Source organism: Onychomys torridus, chromosome 17, assembly GCF_903995425.1.
Source record: "Onychomys torridus chromosome 17, mOncTor1.1, whole genome shotgun sequence".
Lineage (NCBI taxonomy): Eukaryota > Metazoa > Chordata > Mammalia > Rodentia > Cricetidae > Onychomys > Onychomys torridus.
This window is the reverse complement of record NC_050459.1, coordinates 89640-108193: the sequence shown is the minus strand read 5'-3', so window position 1 is coordinate 108193 and position 18554 is coordinate 89640. Positions and strand designations below refer to the sequence as shown.

The 18554-nt window shown below is 37.5% G+C and overlaps 1 protein-coding gene across 1 annotated transcript in view; it reads left to right on the top strand.

Moving 5' to 3' along the window:
• The window catches only part of LOC118569131 (vomeronasal type-2 receptor 116-like), a 40982-nt gene extending 22735 nt beyond the window's left edge, over nucleotides 1-18247 (top strand). The window contains exons 8-10 of the mRNA XM_036166859.1: nucleotides 1669-1896; nucleotides 9330-9453; nucleotides 17334-18247. Of these exons, the coding sequence (XP_036022752.1) occupies nucleotides 1669-1896; nucleotides 9330-9453; nucleotides 17334-18247 (1266 nt within the window). The remainder of the gene's footprint in view (nucleotides 1-1668; nucleotides 1897-9329; nucleotides 9454-17333) is intronic.
• Nucleotides 18248-18554: the final 307 nt, after the last annotated feature.

Genomic DNA, 18554 nt, shown 5'->3' with positions numbered 1-18554 from the left:
AGGTAAAATTAAGGAGGAACCAAAGACTATGCTTCCATTATTAAATGTTAGAATACAGATGGTGCTCATGAGCCTAGGCCTTATCTCCTTCTTATAGTTACAAGTGGATATGTTTAGGCTTAAACCATCCTGACATAAACTTAGGCCTCAATTATACATATGAGCCTTGATGTTCCCCTTTAAATAGGTAATCATCAAGAAGTGGTTGAACAAACTTTTTGTTTTTATTTCATTTTCATTCAGTCAAAGGTAGGCAAATAGAAAATGAACTCTGAAGGTTTAGTGTACTATGCAGTTTTTATTATTATGCATAACAATAATATTTGACATAGACATTGACACAATTTGTGAACATGGCATCCAGAGATGTGATATTAGGTAAGTTAGTATGTCTTTTGTACAGATAACTGAATATCTAAAAATGGTTCTTTACAAAACAAGTTGTCAATTAGTTAACACAATAGTGAATCTCAGAACATGAATTATTAACCCATTATATTAATTTAAATACATAATAAAATCAAGCTGGAGGAATTGCTCAGCAATTAGGGGCACTTGATGTTCTTGCAGAGGACTGGAGTTTGGCTGTTAACACCAACATGGCAGCTCACAGTTGTCTGTAACTCCAGTTCTAAGGAATGTGACACACTCTTCTGCTCTCCTAAGGCATCAGGAATACAGCTGTGCACATACATACTTATAGACAATACACAGAATTAAAAACAATACATATCTAGGGGCCAGAACAGCTCTGAAGTCAGATGTAAATGCTGCTCTTGACAAGATGCAGGTTCAGTTCCTAGTGTCTACATAGTAGCTTACAAATGTGTATAACTCCACTTCCACTGGATCTAGCACTCTCTTATGGTCTTCCTAGGCACTAGGAACATGTGTAGTGCACATACATGTGTCCAGGAAGGAAATTCATAACAAAATGAATTAATATAAAGATATAAGAAATCTTTTAAAAAATCTAGCTTAATCACAGAACATTTGGGTTTTAATTTTGACTCCACTATTATTCTTATCAAAGTTGAAAGACAAAAATTTTGACCCAAACCAAATTAAGGAGTGGAGGCAGGCAATAGGTCTCTTTCCTATTTTTTGAAGTACAAATGGCATACCAAATTTTTGCATATTTAATATATATTTTCAAGAATTTTGAATTTTGCATAAACTCCTGCTAATATTATCAAGTCCAGACACTCTCTATATCTACATGTATACCTCTCTACCTACCTAACCATACACACATAGGTTCATGGTGTGCCATAAAGAACGTAAATATCTTAACACCTAATAAACCCATAGATATTGTGTTGCTTCCATTTTGCTCCAGATTCACTCTGAAAACATCTATATTTTTTAATAAGAGACACCTTTCTCTTGCTGGGGAGAGAAACAGGGCCTTGTTCCCACTAAAATGTGGTCCACACTGCACTATGTTCCACCCCTTAGACAACATTTTTCTCTGTGTTCAGCTACTTCTACATTAATTTCATAGGGAGAAAAGTTCACCTCACTGGAACAACTGAGGGAGAAAATTGCTCAAATGAAGCCTCTTCAAAAAGAAAGCCAGAGTAGGGAGAGAGAAAGAGGATTGCTCTTAGGGACTATATGTGAGAGATTTGTATGAACTACTCATATCCAATTGATGTCTCTCTCTAGCTTCATCCTTTTCTGAGAAAAATTCAATTTACAAATGCTGCTGGAGACCAAATATGCTTTGATGAGAACAAGAAACACGTGGAAAAGTATGATATACAAAACTTTATGGGACATACAAATCATTATTCATTTCTAGTTAAAGTAGGAGAGTTTGTCTCCAAGAGTCCACAAGATCAAGGCTTGTTCATCAATGAAGTCATGATCAAATGGCCAAGCAACTTCAATCAGGTATGGCTGAATTTCAACATTTAATATTTCAACAAATATCTGCAAAGATTTATGAGAACTGATTGTGTGATGTCTATTTGAAATTTTAAATTATTTTTATACTCTAATTTCTTTTTTTGTTTTTTGAGACAGGGTTTCTCTGTGTAGCTTTTCGCCTTTCCTAGAACTCACTTGGTAGCCCAGGCTGGCCTCAAACTCACAGAAATCCGCCTGCCTCTGCCTCCTGAGTGCTGGGATCAAAGGTGTGTGCCACCACCACCTGGCATACTTTAATTTCTTAGCTTCTGTTGTGAGCTTGTGAATTCTCATGCACGTAACTGCCTGTGCTCGTTGAGGCCACAGTCAGCACTCATTATCTTCCTCAGGTTTTCCCAATTTTATTTTAAGCATGGTCTCTCTCTGAACCCCTTGCTTTCTGATTTAGCTGTACTCAACTGGACAGTGACACCCCGTCTCCATGACTGCCATATTGGGAATATAGGAATACAGTTCTACACCTCGCTTTTCTATACTTCCTTTCTGCATGATCAAATTCAGGACTTCATGCTTATATTGCAAGTATGTTAAGTAATGAGTCATCTCCTTAGTTCTGTTTGATATCTTCAATTTAGAAATAAGTCAATATTTTGACTTTGATATATGTATAGATATACATATACATATGCAAGTACATATACATATACACACAAGCACACACATATTGATGGATAATGCTGGTAGATAGAATTAGTTTAAATTGAAATTCAATTTGGGTGGGTTCATTCATGCTGCAGTGAATGAATAAATCAGCATTCATGATTGTATATATGAGTGTATGTTTCTGTGAGTATTCACATACATGCACACAGTCATGTGTATACATATATAAATATTATCCTTATATATGCATGCTGATGCTTAATTTTCTCTCAATTTAAGACAACTCATACTCAAATATGCCCACAGATTTTATAAAGAAGAAATAAATTACCGACTTTTATGCAATTTCTCATTATAACTGGTGTTTGTGAGCTGCCTGATTTATATACTGGGACCTAACTCAGGTTTCTCTGTGAGAGCAGCATACATGCTGAACTGCTGAGCCAGTTCTCCAGCCCCATGTACTTATTAATATGTAGATAATTTTTTTGTTTCATCATACCCATTATTATTATTATTATTATTATTATTATTATTATTATTATTATTGTTTTAATTTTACATCAGCCATGGGTTCCCCTGTCCTCACCCCTCCTGCACCCATCCCCACCTTACCCCCAGCCCCTCCCCTCCATTCCCATCTCCTGCAGGGCCAAGACTCCCCTAGGGATTCAATTCAACCTGGTGGATTCAGTACAGTCAGGTCCAGTCCCCTCCTTCCAGGCTGAGCAAAGTGTCGCTGTGTAAGCCCAAGGTTCCAAACAGCCAGTTTATGCACCAAGGACAGGTCCCCGTCCCACAGCCTGGGAGCCTCCCAAACAGATCAAGCTATTCAATTGTCTCACTTATCCAGAGGGCCTGATCCAGCTGGGGGCTCCACAGCCTTTGGTTCATAATTCATGTGCTTCCATTTGATTGGCTATTTGTCCCTGTGCTTTTTGCAATCTTGGATTCAACAATTCACCTCTTATAGTCCCTCCTCCTTCTCAACAGTTGGACACCTGGAGCTCCACCTGGGGCCTGGCTGAGGATCTCTGCATCCACTTCCATCAGTTATTGGATGAGAGTTCCAAGATGACTGCTAGGGTGGTTAGTCATCTGATCACCAGCCTAGGTCAGATCAGGCCCTCCCTTGACCATTGCCAGCAGTCTACAGAGGATATATCATTGTGGATTTCTGGGGACCTCTTGAGCACTCTGCCTATTCCTGTTCTCATGTGGTCTTCATTTATCATGGTCTGTTATTCCTCATTCTCCCTTTCTGTTCTTGATCCAGCTGGAATCTCCTGCTCCCCTTAGATTTCTTTCCCTCAAACCTTGCCCTTCATTACTCCCACTGTCATCCAGGTTGTTCATGTAGATCTCATCCATTTCTCTGTCACTGAGTGATCCCTGTGTCTTTCCTAGGGTCCTGTTTTCTAGGTAGCCTCCCTGGAGTTGTGTAGCAGTCTAGTCATCTTTGTTTTACATCTAGTATCCTTCTATGAGTGAGTACATACCATGTTTGTCCTTCTGAGTCTGGGTTACCTCACTCAGGATGATTTTTCTAGATCCATCCATTTGCCTGCAAACCTCATGATGTCATTGTTTTTCTCTACTGAGTAGTACTCCATTCTGTATATGTACCATATTTTCTTTATCCATTCTTCAGTTGAAGGGCATCTAGGTTGTTTCCAGGTTCTGGCTATTACAAACAATGCTGATATGAACATAGCTGAGCAAATGCCCTTGTGGTATGATTGAGCATTCCTTGGGTATATGCCCAAGAGTACTATAGCTGGGTCTTGGGGGAGATGGATTCCCAATTTTCTAAGGAAGCGTCATATTGATTTCCAAAGTGGCTGTACAAGCTTGCATTCCCACCAGCAGTGGAGGAGAGTTCCCCTAGCTCCATATCCTCTCCAGCACAAGCTGTCTTCTGTGTTTTTGATCTTAGCAACTCTGACACGTGTAAGGTGGTATCTCAGAGTCATTTTGATTTGCATTTCCTAGATAATCAGGGATGCTGAGCAATTCCTTAAATGTCTTTCAGCCATTTGAACTTCCTCTGTGGAGAATTCTCTGTTTATTTCTATAGCCCATTTCTTAATTGGACTGTTGGGCATTTTGATGTCTAATTTCTTGAGTTCTTTATATATTCTGGATATTAGCCCTCTGTCAGATGTGGGTTTGGTGAAGACCTTTTCCCATTCTGTAGGCTGTCGCTTTGTCTTGTTGACCGTGTCCTTTGCTCTACAAAAGCTTCTCAGTTTCAACAGGTCCCATTGATTGATTGTTTCTCTCAGTGTCTGTGCTACTGGTGTTATATTTAGAAGGTCATCTCCTTTGCCAATGCATTCTAGACTACTTTCTACTTTCTCTTCTATCAGGTTCAGAATAACTGGATTTATGTTGAGGCCTTTGATCCACTTGGACTTAAGTTTTGTGCATGGTGACAGATATGGATCTATTTGCAGCCTTCTACACATTGACATCCAGTTATGCCAGCACCCATTGTTGAAGACACTTTCTTTTTTCCATTGTACATTTTTGGCTTCTTTGTCAAAAATGATATGTTCATAGGTGTGCGGGTCAATGTCAGGGTCTTCAATTTGATTCCATTGATCCACATGTTGGTTTTTATGCCAGTACCAAGCTGTTTTTATTACTGTAGCTCTATAGTAGAGCTTGAGGTCTGGGATTGTGATGACTCCAGAGGTTGTTTTATATTACAGGATTCTTTTGGCTATCCTGGTTTTTTTGTTTTTCCATATGAAGTTGAGTATTAGTCTTTCCAGATCTGTGAAGAATTGTGTTGGTAATTTGATGGGGATTGCATTGAGTTTTCCAATATTTTATTGAGTATTTTTTCATCAATCTTCATTAGGAAGATTGGTCTATAATTATCTTTCTTTTTTGCATCTTTGGGTAGTTGAGGTATTAGGCTAACTGTAGCCTCATAAAAGGAGTTTGGTAATGTTCTTTTTGTTTATATCATGTGGAATGATTTGAAGAGTATTGGTATTAGCTCTTCTTTGAAAATCTTGTAAAGTTCTCTGTTGACACCATCTGGTCCTAGACTTTTATTTTTTTGGTTGGGAGACTTTTTTTTGAGATTTCTCTGTGTAGCTTTGGAGCCTGTCCTAGAACTCACTCTGTAGTTCAGGCTGGCCTCAAACTTCAGAGATCTGCTTGCCTCTGCCTCCCAAGTTTTGGGGTTAAAGGCAAATGCCATCATATCTGGCCAGGTTGGGAGACTTTCAATGGCTGTTTCTATATCCTTAGGGTTTATAGATGTATTTATATTATTTGTATGGTCTTGATTTAACTTTGGTATATGGTGTCTATCTAGAAAGTTGTCCATTTCTTTCAGATTTTCCAATTTTGTGGAGTACAAGTTTTTGAAGTATGTCCTTGTGATTCTCTGGATTTCCTCATTGTCTGTTGTTATGTCTCCCTTTTCATTTTTGTTAATTTGGATTCTCTCTCTCTCTCTCTCTCTCTCTCTCTCTCTCTGTCTTTTGGCTAGTCTGGATGAGGGTTTGTCTATCTTCTTGATTTTCTCAAAGAATCAACTCTTTGTTTCACTGATTCTTTGTATTGTTTTCTTTGTTTCTATTTCATTGATTTCAGCTCTCAAATTGGTTATTTCCTGGCATCTATTCCTCCTGGGTGTGTTTACTTCTTTTTGCTCTAGTGCTTTCTGGTGTTAAGTCACTAATTTGAGATATCTTTATTTTCTTTATGTGGGCATTTAGTGCTATGAATTTTCCTCTTAGCACTGCTTTCATGGTGTCTCATAAGCTTTGGTATGTAGTATATTAATTTTCATTGAATTCTAGGAAGTCTTTAATTTCTTTTCTATTTCTTCCTTGACCCAGTGGTGATTCAGTTGGACATTATTCAGTTTCCAATAAATTGTAGGCTTTCTGTAAGTTTTGTTGATGTTGAAATCTAGCTTTAAGCCATGGTGGTCTGAGGAAATATAGGAGGTTATTCTAATTTTTTTGTGTCTATGGAGATTTGCTTTGTGACCAAGCATGTGGTTAATTTTAGAGAAGGTTTCATAGTGTGCTGAGAAGAAAGTATATTTTTTAGTGTTAGGGTGAAATGTTCTATAGAGATCTGTTGAGTCATAATATCTGTTAATTCCCTTATTTCTCTGGTGAGTTTCGGTCTGGCAGACCTGTCCATTGGTGAGAGTGCCATGTTGCTGTCTCCCATTACTAGAGTGTCGGGTTTGATATGCAATTTAAAGATAAATTTTTAAAAATAAATGTGTGTGCTCTTGTATTTGGGGGCATAAATGTTCAGAATTGAGACTTCATCTTGGTATATTTTTCCTGAGATAAATATGGAGTGTCTTTCCTGCTCTCTTTTGATTGATTTTAGTTTGAAGTCTATTTTATTAGATATCCGGAAAGCTCCACACCTTGCTTCTTAAGTCCATTTGATTGGAAAGTCTTTTCCCAGCCTTTTATTTTATTTATTATTCTGAAATAGTGTCTGTCTTTGAAGTTGAGGTGTGTTTCTTCATGCAGTAGAAGGATAGTTCCTGATTTCATATCCATTGTGTTATCCTGTGTCTTTATATAGGTGAATTAAGTCCATTGATATTAAGGAGTATTAATGACCAATGATTGTTAATTCCTGTTATCTTTTGGTGGTAGTTTGTGTGTATTTCTCTTATTTGGGATTTACTGCTGCAGGGTTAACTATTTCCTGTGTTTTTGTGGGTATATCTGACTTCCTTAGATTGGCATTTTCCTTCTAGTGATTTCTGTAGAGCTGGATTTGTAGATAGGTATTGTTTAAATCTGGTTTTGTCTTCGAATGCTTTATTCACACCATCTATGGTGATTGAAAGTTTTGCTGGGTATATAATTCTAGGCTGGTATCTATGGTCTCAGTGTCTGCATTACATCTGTCCAGGACCTTCTGGCTTTCAAAGGCTCCATTGAGAAGTCAGGTGTTATTCTGATGGTCTGCCTTTATAAGTCACTTGGCCTTTTTCCTTTGCTGCTCTTAATATTCTTTCTCTGTTATGTATGTTTAGTGGTTTAATTATTATGTATTGAGGGGATTTTTGGTGGGTCTAGTATGTTTGGTGTTCTATAAGCTTCTTGTATCTTCTTAGGTATTTCCTTCTTTATGTTGGAAAAGTTTCCTTTCATGATTTTGTTGAATATATTTTCTGTGCCTTTAAGTTGGTATTCTTCTCCATCTCCTATCCCTATTATTCTTAGGTTTGGTCTTTTCATGGTGTTGAAGATTTCCTGGACATTTTTGTGTTATGACTTTGTTGGCTTTAGTATTTTCTTTGACTGAGGAATCTATTTCCTTTATCATATCTTCAATGCCAGAGATTCTTTCTTCCATCTCTTGTATTCTGTTTTTTATGCTTGCTTCTTTGTTTCCTGTTCATTTACTCAGATTTTCTATTTCCAGCATTCCCTCAGTTTGTATCTTCTTTATTGTCTTTATTTCAGCTTTCAAATCTTGAATTATTTCCTTCACCTGTTTAATTGTTTTTATTTGTTTTCTCTAAGGGATTTATTGATTCCTTCCAATTTTTTGTTTGTCTTTCCTCGATTTCTTCAAGGGAGTTTTCATTTCCTCTTTAAAGACCTCTGTTATCTTCTTAAAATCATTTTTAAGGTCAATTTATTCTTTTTCTTCTGCACTTGGATGTTTAGGTTTTGATGATGTAGAACCACTAGGTTCTGGTATTACCAGATTGGTCTTTATATTGTTGACTGTATTTTTGCACTGGTGTCTACTCATCTCTTCCTCTACTTGGTGCAAGTGCTGTCTGTGTCTGAGGGAGCCTCTCTTGATTCAATTGATACTCTTGGTCCAATAGTAACTCTTGTTCTAAGCTCTTGGTCCAGTTGGTGCTGATGGACTCTGTGTCTCAGGCAACAGCTATGGTCTCAAATGGTGAGTGGGTTTAGGAGGTGGGGTGGGGCTTTTACTTACAGAGAACAGTGGGGGATCATAGTAGTCTGACCTGCCTGCAAGAGACTTGCCTGCTAGCCTCAAACTGGAACTGCAATGGATGGTGGTGTGGGGGCTCAGGGATGTGACCCTGGGCCCAAAGCCTATAGGCTGGGGTGATTGGCTATGAGAACAAAGACTCACTTCTTAGTCTAATCTGCACTGGTAGACTCTCAGAAGTATAGTTGCTAAGTGATTAACTAAGAAGGCATTTGATAAAAATTCTAAGTGATGATGTCCCTAATGTTTGGAAGAAATACACAGCACTATTCTGAATATGGGGAATCAAGAATAAAAGTCACAGTAATGGATCATAATTCAGCATCTATGGACTATCAACATATGATGGTGTCAGGAGAAGCTGTGGCCATCCACCAATGGCCATATGCTCTTTCATGAGAAATCTAAATCATGGTTGTGACTACAAGCTGGGAAGGTAAATGTAGAAATGAATAGAGAAGTCTGACTGGGTTTATGTCTGACAACTCAGCTGTTCCATAATTCATACAAGGAAGGATTTCTGGCATGCTGTTTCACAGGAGAGAATATACAGATGTCCTACACATGTCCTTCACAAAAGCTAGCAGAATTTAGTCACAGTTGGGACACCATAAAGAAATTTTGAACTTTTAGCATCAGAAAGTGTGATAATTTCAACTCTACCTTCTACACTACCATATGGAGATACCACAGTGACTCATAAATATGTACAATTTTCAGAGTCTGCTTGCAGTTTAAGTAGTTTAGCTTAAAAATATTTTAAGGATGTGACTGATGTGCAAAATTATGATGATTTTTTTTTTCTGCGTTGCCCGCAGACTCCTCAATCTGTATGTTCACAGACCTGTGGACCAGGTTTCTGGAAAATTCTAGAAGACAAAAAACTGATCTGCTGTTTTTCTTGTGTGCTTTGTCCAGAGAGTTACATTTCCAACCAGACAGGTAAAGAATTAATGTTTTCCTCAACCTGCTTGTGAATGCAGAATGAGAAAACTAAGACATGGTGTTGTGATGTAGCACTGTTCTCCATATCTTTTTCACTTATCCCCATATTCATTAGTAATCACTGCTGATGCCACACAATGTGTGAACATTTGAGTAGCAGCCCTCATGTTATTGTATCATCTGCATTCCTATTTCCCCAAACTGCCTTTCATTACATGATATTTTCATCTCAGCTCTTGCATTGATCCATGCTATGTACTGCCAGGCAATATGAGGTATGCAAGTGTCCAGGCTGCATGTGTATTCCTTGCATAAATGAATCCAATGATTCTTTCCTGAAAATAAGTCCTGGACAAGTGCATGTGGGGCTGTTTCCTAAATGTATCATACATAGAATTAAGTTTTCAACACTTAACAGTTTTTATTTGGAATATCAAACATAGTATACAAAAACAAGTCTTTGTAAAGGAAGGTACAGCTGCCTATAGATCTTTGTCTGGAATGGTGGTCAGCCCCGAGATCATATATACAGCTAATATTATACAGACATAATAGGTGGTATTTAGCAATACATGCATGTGCGCACACACACAAATCAACAATTAATAGAAAAAGAGGAATAAATTTAATTGAAAACAAGACTATGTGGAGTCCAAGAGAGGGATTAGAGGAAAAATGAGAAGAGAGGTAATGAGGTAATTATATTACAATTTAAATAATGAAAGATAACATAAAGAAAAGTTTGTGAAAGTAAAATATGAAATTCTAATAATGATGACAATCTATTATTTAACTACTGGCTTCAATAAAACCAACACTTAAGCAACTGTATAACAAATGGAATATGTTATCACAACAAATGAGAGTCAGGGAGATTAATTAAATAGAATTTAGTTTTCTAAAAGCTAATGTTACCATAGGTTAAATTATTGGCAGAGTGCTATGTGATTGTCATTGTCATAAGGGCAGGATAACTGGAAATAGCTAATTCCTTAGTGGATGTCTTCAGGTAAAGAAAAAGTTATTAAACTAACTCTTTCTGATTATTTTCATGTGTGTGTGCATGTGTGCATGCATGTATGTGCCATAGCTCACATATGGAGGACAGACGGCATCTTTGTGGGGCTGGGGCATTTTCCTTGACTTCGACATGTGTTTAGAGTTCAAACTCAGGTTATCAAGTTTGCATAGTAAGCCCTTTTCTCTGCAGAGTTATATATTATACTAACACCTACCCTTATACTTAGATCATTTGCTACATCAAGCATTTGTTTTTTGTTTCCTTTTTTGATTTTGAAATTGTAAAGAAATGGTGTTATTTCTCTTTCCTTTTCCTTGATGTGAAATGTGTCATGTGTGCCTCTGCACCTCACTGCTCTCTTTCACCTAACAGCCTTTTTTTCATTGATTGGGTTACAATCATAATGTATACATATGAATTACTAATATAACTGGATTGTTCTGTATGACATTACTTGCATATATGTTCTTAGGGCTGACCATTTTGTATTTAATGACAAACTGTGCTCTTTCCTGGGAAAGACCATTTTTCCCCCTCTCAACATTTTGTAGTTGCATCCTGTTCTTTGGGTAGAGTTGGGGCATTGTGGTCATTCTCCTGAATGCTTTGGCATGTCCGTTGCTGTTGTCCCTGGTCAGTTCCACCTATCTAGGTGGTCATGTTGGTAGGACTTATGGGTTTAGCTTATGATGTTACTAGGAGACACAATCTCATGAAAACCCCTGAACTTTCAGTTCTTATGATCTTTCCTCACACTAATCTGAAATGTTCTGTGAGCCTTAGGGTTAGGAATGGTATTGGAGATTTATCCACTGGAGGTGCCCTCCACAACTCTGCATTTGATTGGTCCACAATGGTCTCATCTGTTGTGAAGAGAAAATTTCTTTCTTTCTCTGTGTGTGTGTGTGTGTGTGTGTGTGTGTGTGTGCGCGCGCACGCACACACACACACATGTGCGGTGAAGACTACAATTATCTGTGGGTATCAGGACAAACATTTGCAGATTGTTGTTACAGATTATGCTGGTTTAGTAAATTAGTAATAATCATGACTTCACTAGTACTGAGTACTTATGTTTCAGGCATAGGAATGGTTTCTTTATTGTTGAGTGGGTCTTAAGTCCTATTTAAAGAGCTGGTGATTACTGTCAAGGCACTACTGTACTCTTAGGGTTTTGGTCATTGATATGGTTCTTAGTGGACATAGCAGGCTAGGACTGTTGGTTGCCTCCATCATTTGGAAGCTTGCATGATGTCTTCTGGTATTGTGAAAGCCAGTCCTCAGGGAAAGGGCATTCATATAAGTTCCACCTCAAGGGTCTCTGGGCTCTGTTTCTGAAGTACATGGTGTCATCAGTAGTAGGGACTCACTTTTCAACTGCAGGATGAACAAGGGCAACAGCAATAGGCAGTATGCTTTGGGAAGCCCTTCACCAACCCTGGCCAACAAGTCCAAAGGAAGCTTCTCATGTCTGGTGTTGGGCTTGTGTTCATAGTCTTGGTCTTGGAGGGAGGAGCATCAGCTCAGAGGAGAAAGGTTTATTAAAGCTATATGTATCAATATAGAGAGAATTAATTGTATTGTAGGGTTTTTCTAGTTATAGTAATATTATGAGTCTTTGTGGCTTTTCAGACACCCTTACTGGTATTTTACCACTTCCCTTCCTCTTGCCTAAAGTTACTCCATCCCATTTTTCCTTTTTGATCACATCACTTATTCCGGATATCCTTATTTCAGTCTCTTCCCTCCCTCACCTGTATTTATCTCCGTCTTACCTCCATGATTAGTGTCTCCCTCTTTTGCATTTCCCCTTTCTGGTCATTTCTTCTCTGCTATTCCATTCTGTTATTCCCCAGCTCCCGCAATGGTCCTGTTCAGTTTCCTGTCTTCTGCAGTTTCTCCAGGACATAAAGGTTTGGAGCTAGGATGAGATGAGAAAGAACATGTGACATCTGTCTTGGTGGGTCAGGTTTTTTTGACTCAATATGATCTTTCTTAGTTCCACCCACATATCCACAATGTTTATGATTTCATTTTTCTTTATACTCAAATGGTTTCCATGGATTATGTGCATCACAGTTTTATTTTCCACTAGTCAGTTCTAGATTATTTAGATGTTTTTCTGTTTCCTAACTGCTGTAAACAAAGCAGCATTGCACATGCAGAGCAGATACCTCTGGAGCAGGATGTGGAGTCCTAGGGACGTAAGACAAGGAGTGATACTGTTGGGTCATATGGCAGGATTGCTTTTATCCTTTGGAGAATTCCCCGTGCTGATTTCCACAGTGGCCGCCCCAGTTACAGCCCCACAATAGACGAACGAGGACTTCCTTTTTCTCTGTGTCACTCAAGCATTTGTCGGTGGTTCTGTGGATCTTCACATTCTGCCTGGAGTAACATGAAGTCTAAAGTTTTCACTTATGTTTCCATAATTGCTAAGAATGACAAACTCTTATGAATTATTTCTTCTTCTTATTTTTTTTTTATTTTTATTTTTTTTTACAACTGAAACTCTCTTTTCAGACCCCAGGATCATTTCTTATAGAATAGGTCATTTGTTTTTTAAGACTTTCTCTTTTTTCCCACTTCTTTATATATCCTGGATATCAATTCACTGTCAGATAAATACCTGGCAAAGATTCTATCCCATTCTGTCAGCTTCATTCCCACTCAGTTGATTGCTTCTTTGGATGTAAAGAGGCATTTTATTTAATGAAGTCCTACTTTTCAATGGTTAGCCTTAATTCGTGGGCAAATGGAATTCTATTAAGAAAGTCTTTTCCTAAACCTGGATCATGGAGACTTCTAACAATTTCAGCGTTCCTGAAGTTAGATTTTGCAAAGGTGCTAGATACGGTTGTAATTTCATTTTTCTACTTGTGGTACTCCAGTATTTTGATGAACATGTCTTCATGATGCTTTCAATTCTCAATCTTGTTTTTAGTGTCTTTATTGAATATTAAATGACTAATCTAACATGTGCTCAAGTTTGGGTTTGGGATTTTTGTATTGGTCTACAGGTATATTTTTCTGCCAGTGCTGTATTATTTTGTGGTTATTTTGGTGTTTTTTTGTTTTGTTTTTCTTTTTTGTTTTTTACTATGTCTCTGTAATATATCATAAAATTCAGAATGGTAATCCTTCTATCATAGTTATTTTTTATTCAGTATTATTTTGGTCTTCTTGGTGTGTTGAATTTTGGTACAGTTTTTTTTCTATCTGTAGCAAATGAGATCAAGATTTCAATTGGGTTTGCATTGAATTTATAAATAGCTTTCAGTAGAATGTTCATTTTCATAAAGTTAATTCTACTAATCAGTGATTATAGGATGGGATGTCTTTTCATTTTCTACTGTCTTTCCTGGTTTAAAGTACTTCTGTCAAACTCCTTTGCACCCTTGCTTAGATTTATTCCTAAATAATTTATTTTCGCTAGGAGAATTGTGAATGGGAGTCTGTCCATACTCTCCTTTCTATGTTTGTTGTTAGTGTATAAAAAAGGACATGGATTTGTGCAAAGTGATTCTGTATCCTGTCACATAGTTGTATTTGTTAATCATTTCAAGAATTTTTGTGGTATATTTTGGGGGGATCTCTAGTATATAATACCATATCACCTGCAAATAGGGATAGTTTGCACGTGTATGCATTCAATACTGGGGAAGCTAATTTTATAAAAATTGTACTATTGTATTTAGTGACACAGTAGCAACAACCTACAAATAGTATGTGAATTCAAAAGCCCACTTTCTCCAACAGACAGGGCATCTGGAAAAAATAAAGAGAAATATATCAGAATTAAGTTACATCACAAATCTCCTGGACTCAACAGATATCTACATAGTATCCCCCACAAACTGCAAAGAAAAAAAATTCTACTCTTTAAAACATGGGATCTCTTCAAAAATAACCAAAATCATGGAACATAAAACAGGTATTTACAAATTCACAAAGATTGAAATACCTGTTCTGTCTTATTCCAATACAACAAAACTTAAAATTGACAGCAAATACACAGACTCCTTGGAGATTAAACAACTCAGTACTTAATTATGAATGAGTCAAATAAGAAATCAAGACAGAAATAAAAAATTTCCTGGAACTAAAGGAAAATGAAAACACAAAACAACAAAACTTCTGGGATACATTGAAAGGTGTTTTACAGGGAAAATTTACAGCTCTAAGTGCCTACATTAAAATATCAGATGGAACACAAGTAGATGGCTTAATCATGCAACCTAAAAATTGGAAAACAAAAAAATGCAAGCACAAACCAAAATAATGGCAAGAAATAATAAAATCAGAGCAGAAATCAATGAAATAGAAACTAAGAAAACAATACAAAGAAGCAACCAATATAAGAACTGACTCTTTGAGGAGATAAACAATAAGGACAGACACTTGGTTCAAGTAACCCAAAGAAAGAGATAGAGGAGTCAAATTAAGAAATCAAAAATGACAGGGAAATATTATAATAAACACCAAGAAGCATAGACTATTGTAAGGGACTATCATAAAAACAAAAGAAAATCTGTATTCCAGTATTATTGAAAACCTATATGAAATAGATAAGTTTCTAGATTTTTGCCAAACCATAAAAAATTCAAAACACCAAGTCAACAAGCTAAACAAACACATAATACACAGCAGATTGAAATACCAATAAATGCCTTCCAGCTTTAAAAATATCCAGTTCAGATAAACTCAGAAGAATTCCACCAGACATTCAAAGAAGATGTACAGTCAGACCTTCTTAAAATATTTAAAAAATAGAAGAGAAGAATCATTTCCAAGCTCCTTTAGAAAGCCATTTTCATTCTAACACCAAAACTAGGGAATGCCAAAACAAAAACAAGGAAACCACATGCCATTATCCCTGATAAACATAGACTCATAAAATGTTTACAAATAGAATACAGACTCACATCAAAACTTTGTGGGTAGGTATTGTTTAAATTTGACTTTTGGTTTTTCTATCTATGGTGATTGAAAGTTTCACTGGGTGTATTAGTCTGGGCTGTCATCTGTTATCTCTTAAAGTCTACAAGACTTTTTATGCCCTTCTGTGGTTTGAAATCTCTGTTGAGAAGTCGTGTGTGCTTGTTACAGGTCAGCCTTTTTTCCCTTGCTTTTAGTAGTCTTCCTTTGTTCTGTACATGTAGTGTTTTGACATGGGGACTTTCTTTTCTGATCTAATCTATTTGTTGTGTGTTTTCTCTAAGCTACTTATAACTTTAGAGGTGTGTCCTTCTTTAAGTAATGAAAAATTTCTTCTATGATTTTGTTAAATGTATTTTCTGGGTTTTTATGTTGAGATTCTTCTCCTTTTTCTTTTCTGATTATTGCAAGATTTGGTCATTTCACAGTGTCCCAGATTTCCTTGATGTTTTGTGTTAGAAGTTTTTTAGATTGAGTATTTTCTTTGCCCAATTAAACTACTTCTATTGCATTCAACACCTGCATCTCTTGTGTTCTGTTGGTGCTGCTTCTATCTGTAGTTCATATTTGCTCACCCAGATTGTCCTTTTCTTGAAATTATTAAGTTTGTGTTTTTTCTATTGCTTCTATTTCAATTTTCATGCCATCGATACTTTTCTCCACCTGCTTTTATTATTCTTGGATTTCTTGACATTCTTTAAGGGATTTGTTCATTTCATCTTATTCTTCGGTTTTCTTTTTATCAATTTATTTAAAGGAGTTTTTCATTTCTTCCTTAAGGATGTCTATCATATTCAATAAAGTTGTTTCAAGGTCATTTTCTTTTGCTTTGGCAATGTTGAAACAGTCAGGTCTTGGTGTCACAGGATGGATGGGCTCTTGTGGGGTCATATTGTTTTAGCTGTTGTTTATTGTAATTTTACACTGGCATTTAAGCGTCTGGGTTTGGAATGATTAGTTCTAGTCCCTGAATTCTGAGTTACTCTTCATTGGTTGGGTGTTTTCTTTCTCTGTTTCTGTTTCCTCTTTAGTTTTCCACTCTTTGTGGCTTGGATTTCTGGCAGCTAGTCTGACCTCTGGACTAGTTGGGAATCCCTGTTCACATTGGAAGTTGTCCTTCTGGCTTCTAGCTTGGCCTTTGGTGTAGTAGGGGATCACTGTTCTTCTGACTGGTTTGGCCTGCATCTGTGATGGGGAATATCTTTCTGCATGCTGTGAACGTGTTGCTCTGATTGGTCGATAAATAAAATCCTGACTGGCAAGTAGCCAGGCAGAAAGTATAGGTGGGATAAACTGACAAGAAGAATTCTGGGAAGAGGAAGGCTGAGTCAACAGAAGCCAGCCTACATACAGGAAGCAGCATGTAATGGCACACAGGTAAAGCCACGGAACATGTGGCAACATATAGATTAACAAGAATGGGCTGAGTTTAAGTGTAAGAGCTAGTCAGTGATAGGCCTGAGCTCATGGCCATACAGTTATAATTACTATAAGCCTCTGTGTGTTTACTTGGAGGACACGAGTGGGAAAGATTTGTCCCTACCAGTGGAGGCTAGGGCACACACAAAAAAATGTTCTGACTACACACCTGAGCAGCAGAAGTCTGATCAAGCTGGTGTGTCTTAAGTTTATAATTCTTTAAAGGATTACTTGACAGTTTTACTTCAATTGAACAAGTAGATTACAATTTTATTTGCATTGCCTTAGACAAACAAGAATAAACTTGTCAGCACATGGCTTATCATGACATATTCATGGCAGACAGTAGGAAGGGGATGTCTAAAGAGTTAGTGTCATTCTTGACATGATAGTAAGGCAGAATAAACAAGGCTACACACAACCTCATTGCTCTTCAATGCTGAAGTACAAAATGTAAATAATTGTAGAATCTTAAATGTTGATTCATTTCCTCCCATAGATCAGCAGGAGTGTATCCCTTGCCCACTTCAAGAGTATTCAAATCCTGAAAGAAACAATTGCATTCCCAAGTCAGTGACATTCCTGTCCTTTGAGGATTATCTGGGCATGGCTCTGTCCTGCACAGCTCTGTGCTTCTCTGTCAGCACAGCTGTAGTTTTGGGGATCTTTCTCAAACACCAAGACTCACCCATTGTTAAGGCCAATAACCGGATGCTCAGCTTCATCCTGCTCATCTCCCTCCTCCTCTGCTTTCTATGCTCCCTTCTCTTCATTGGCTGCCCAAGCACAGCCTCCTGCATATTGCAGCAAATTACATTTGCACTTGTGTTCACTCTGGCTCTTTCCACTGTTTTGGCCAAAACTATAACTGTAATTCTGGCCTTTAGAGCCCTGGAACCAGGGAAAACAATGAGAAGACTGCTTGTCTCAGGCATCCATATCTCAGTCATCCCCATCTGTGTCCTGATCCAGCTTATTCTTCTTGGAGTCTGGCTGGGAACATCACCTCCCTATATTGAAGCAGATGCACACTCTGAACATAGTTACATCATCATTTTGTGCAACAAGGGCTCACTTACTGCTTTTTACTGTGTGCTGGGATACTTGGGGATCCTTGCCCTTGGGAGCTTCTCTCTGGCTTTCCTGGCCAGGAACCTGCCTGACACATTCAATGAAGCCAAGTTCCTGACATTCAGCATGCTGGTGTTCTTTAGTGTCTGGGTCACCTTCCTCCTTGTCTACCACAGCACCAAGGACAAGGCCATGGTGGCTGTGGAGGTCTTCTCCATCTTGGCCTCCAGTGCAGGGCTGCTAGGATGCATCTTTTTCCCAAAGTGCTATATTATTCTTGTTAAACCCGATGAGAACTCCTTGAAATATTTTAAGAACAAAACACAATCTAGAAAAAATTGATTGTTTTGATGAATGGAGTCTTTCTCATAAAATCCTTTAATTTAGTATAGTAAAAATTGAGCTTGCTTAACTTTTCAGTAAGATTTTCTGAAATATATATTTAAACAAAATAGAAGAGCCCCTCACTGTTTCTCACATATGGACAATCTATTTCCAAATAGAAGCTAATGCTGAAAATTCACTTTATTTAGCTATTCTTGTTACTTATAAATTTGTGGGCATTACACTTATTCAATTATGGCCAAGAGAACAGTCCCCTGCAACACTAGTGAAAACCAGAGCCACAAGCCTACCTTGTACCAACTGG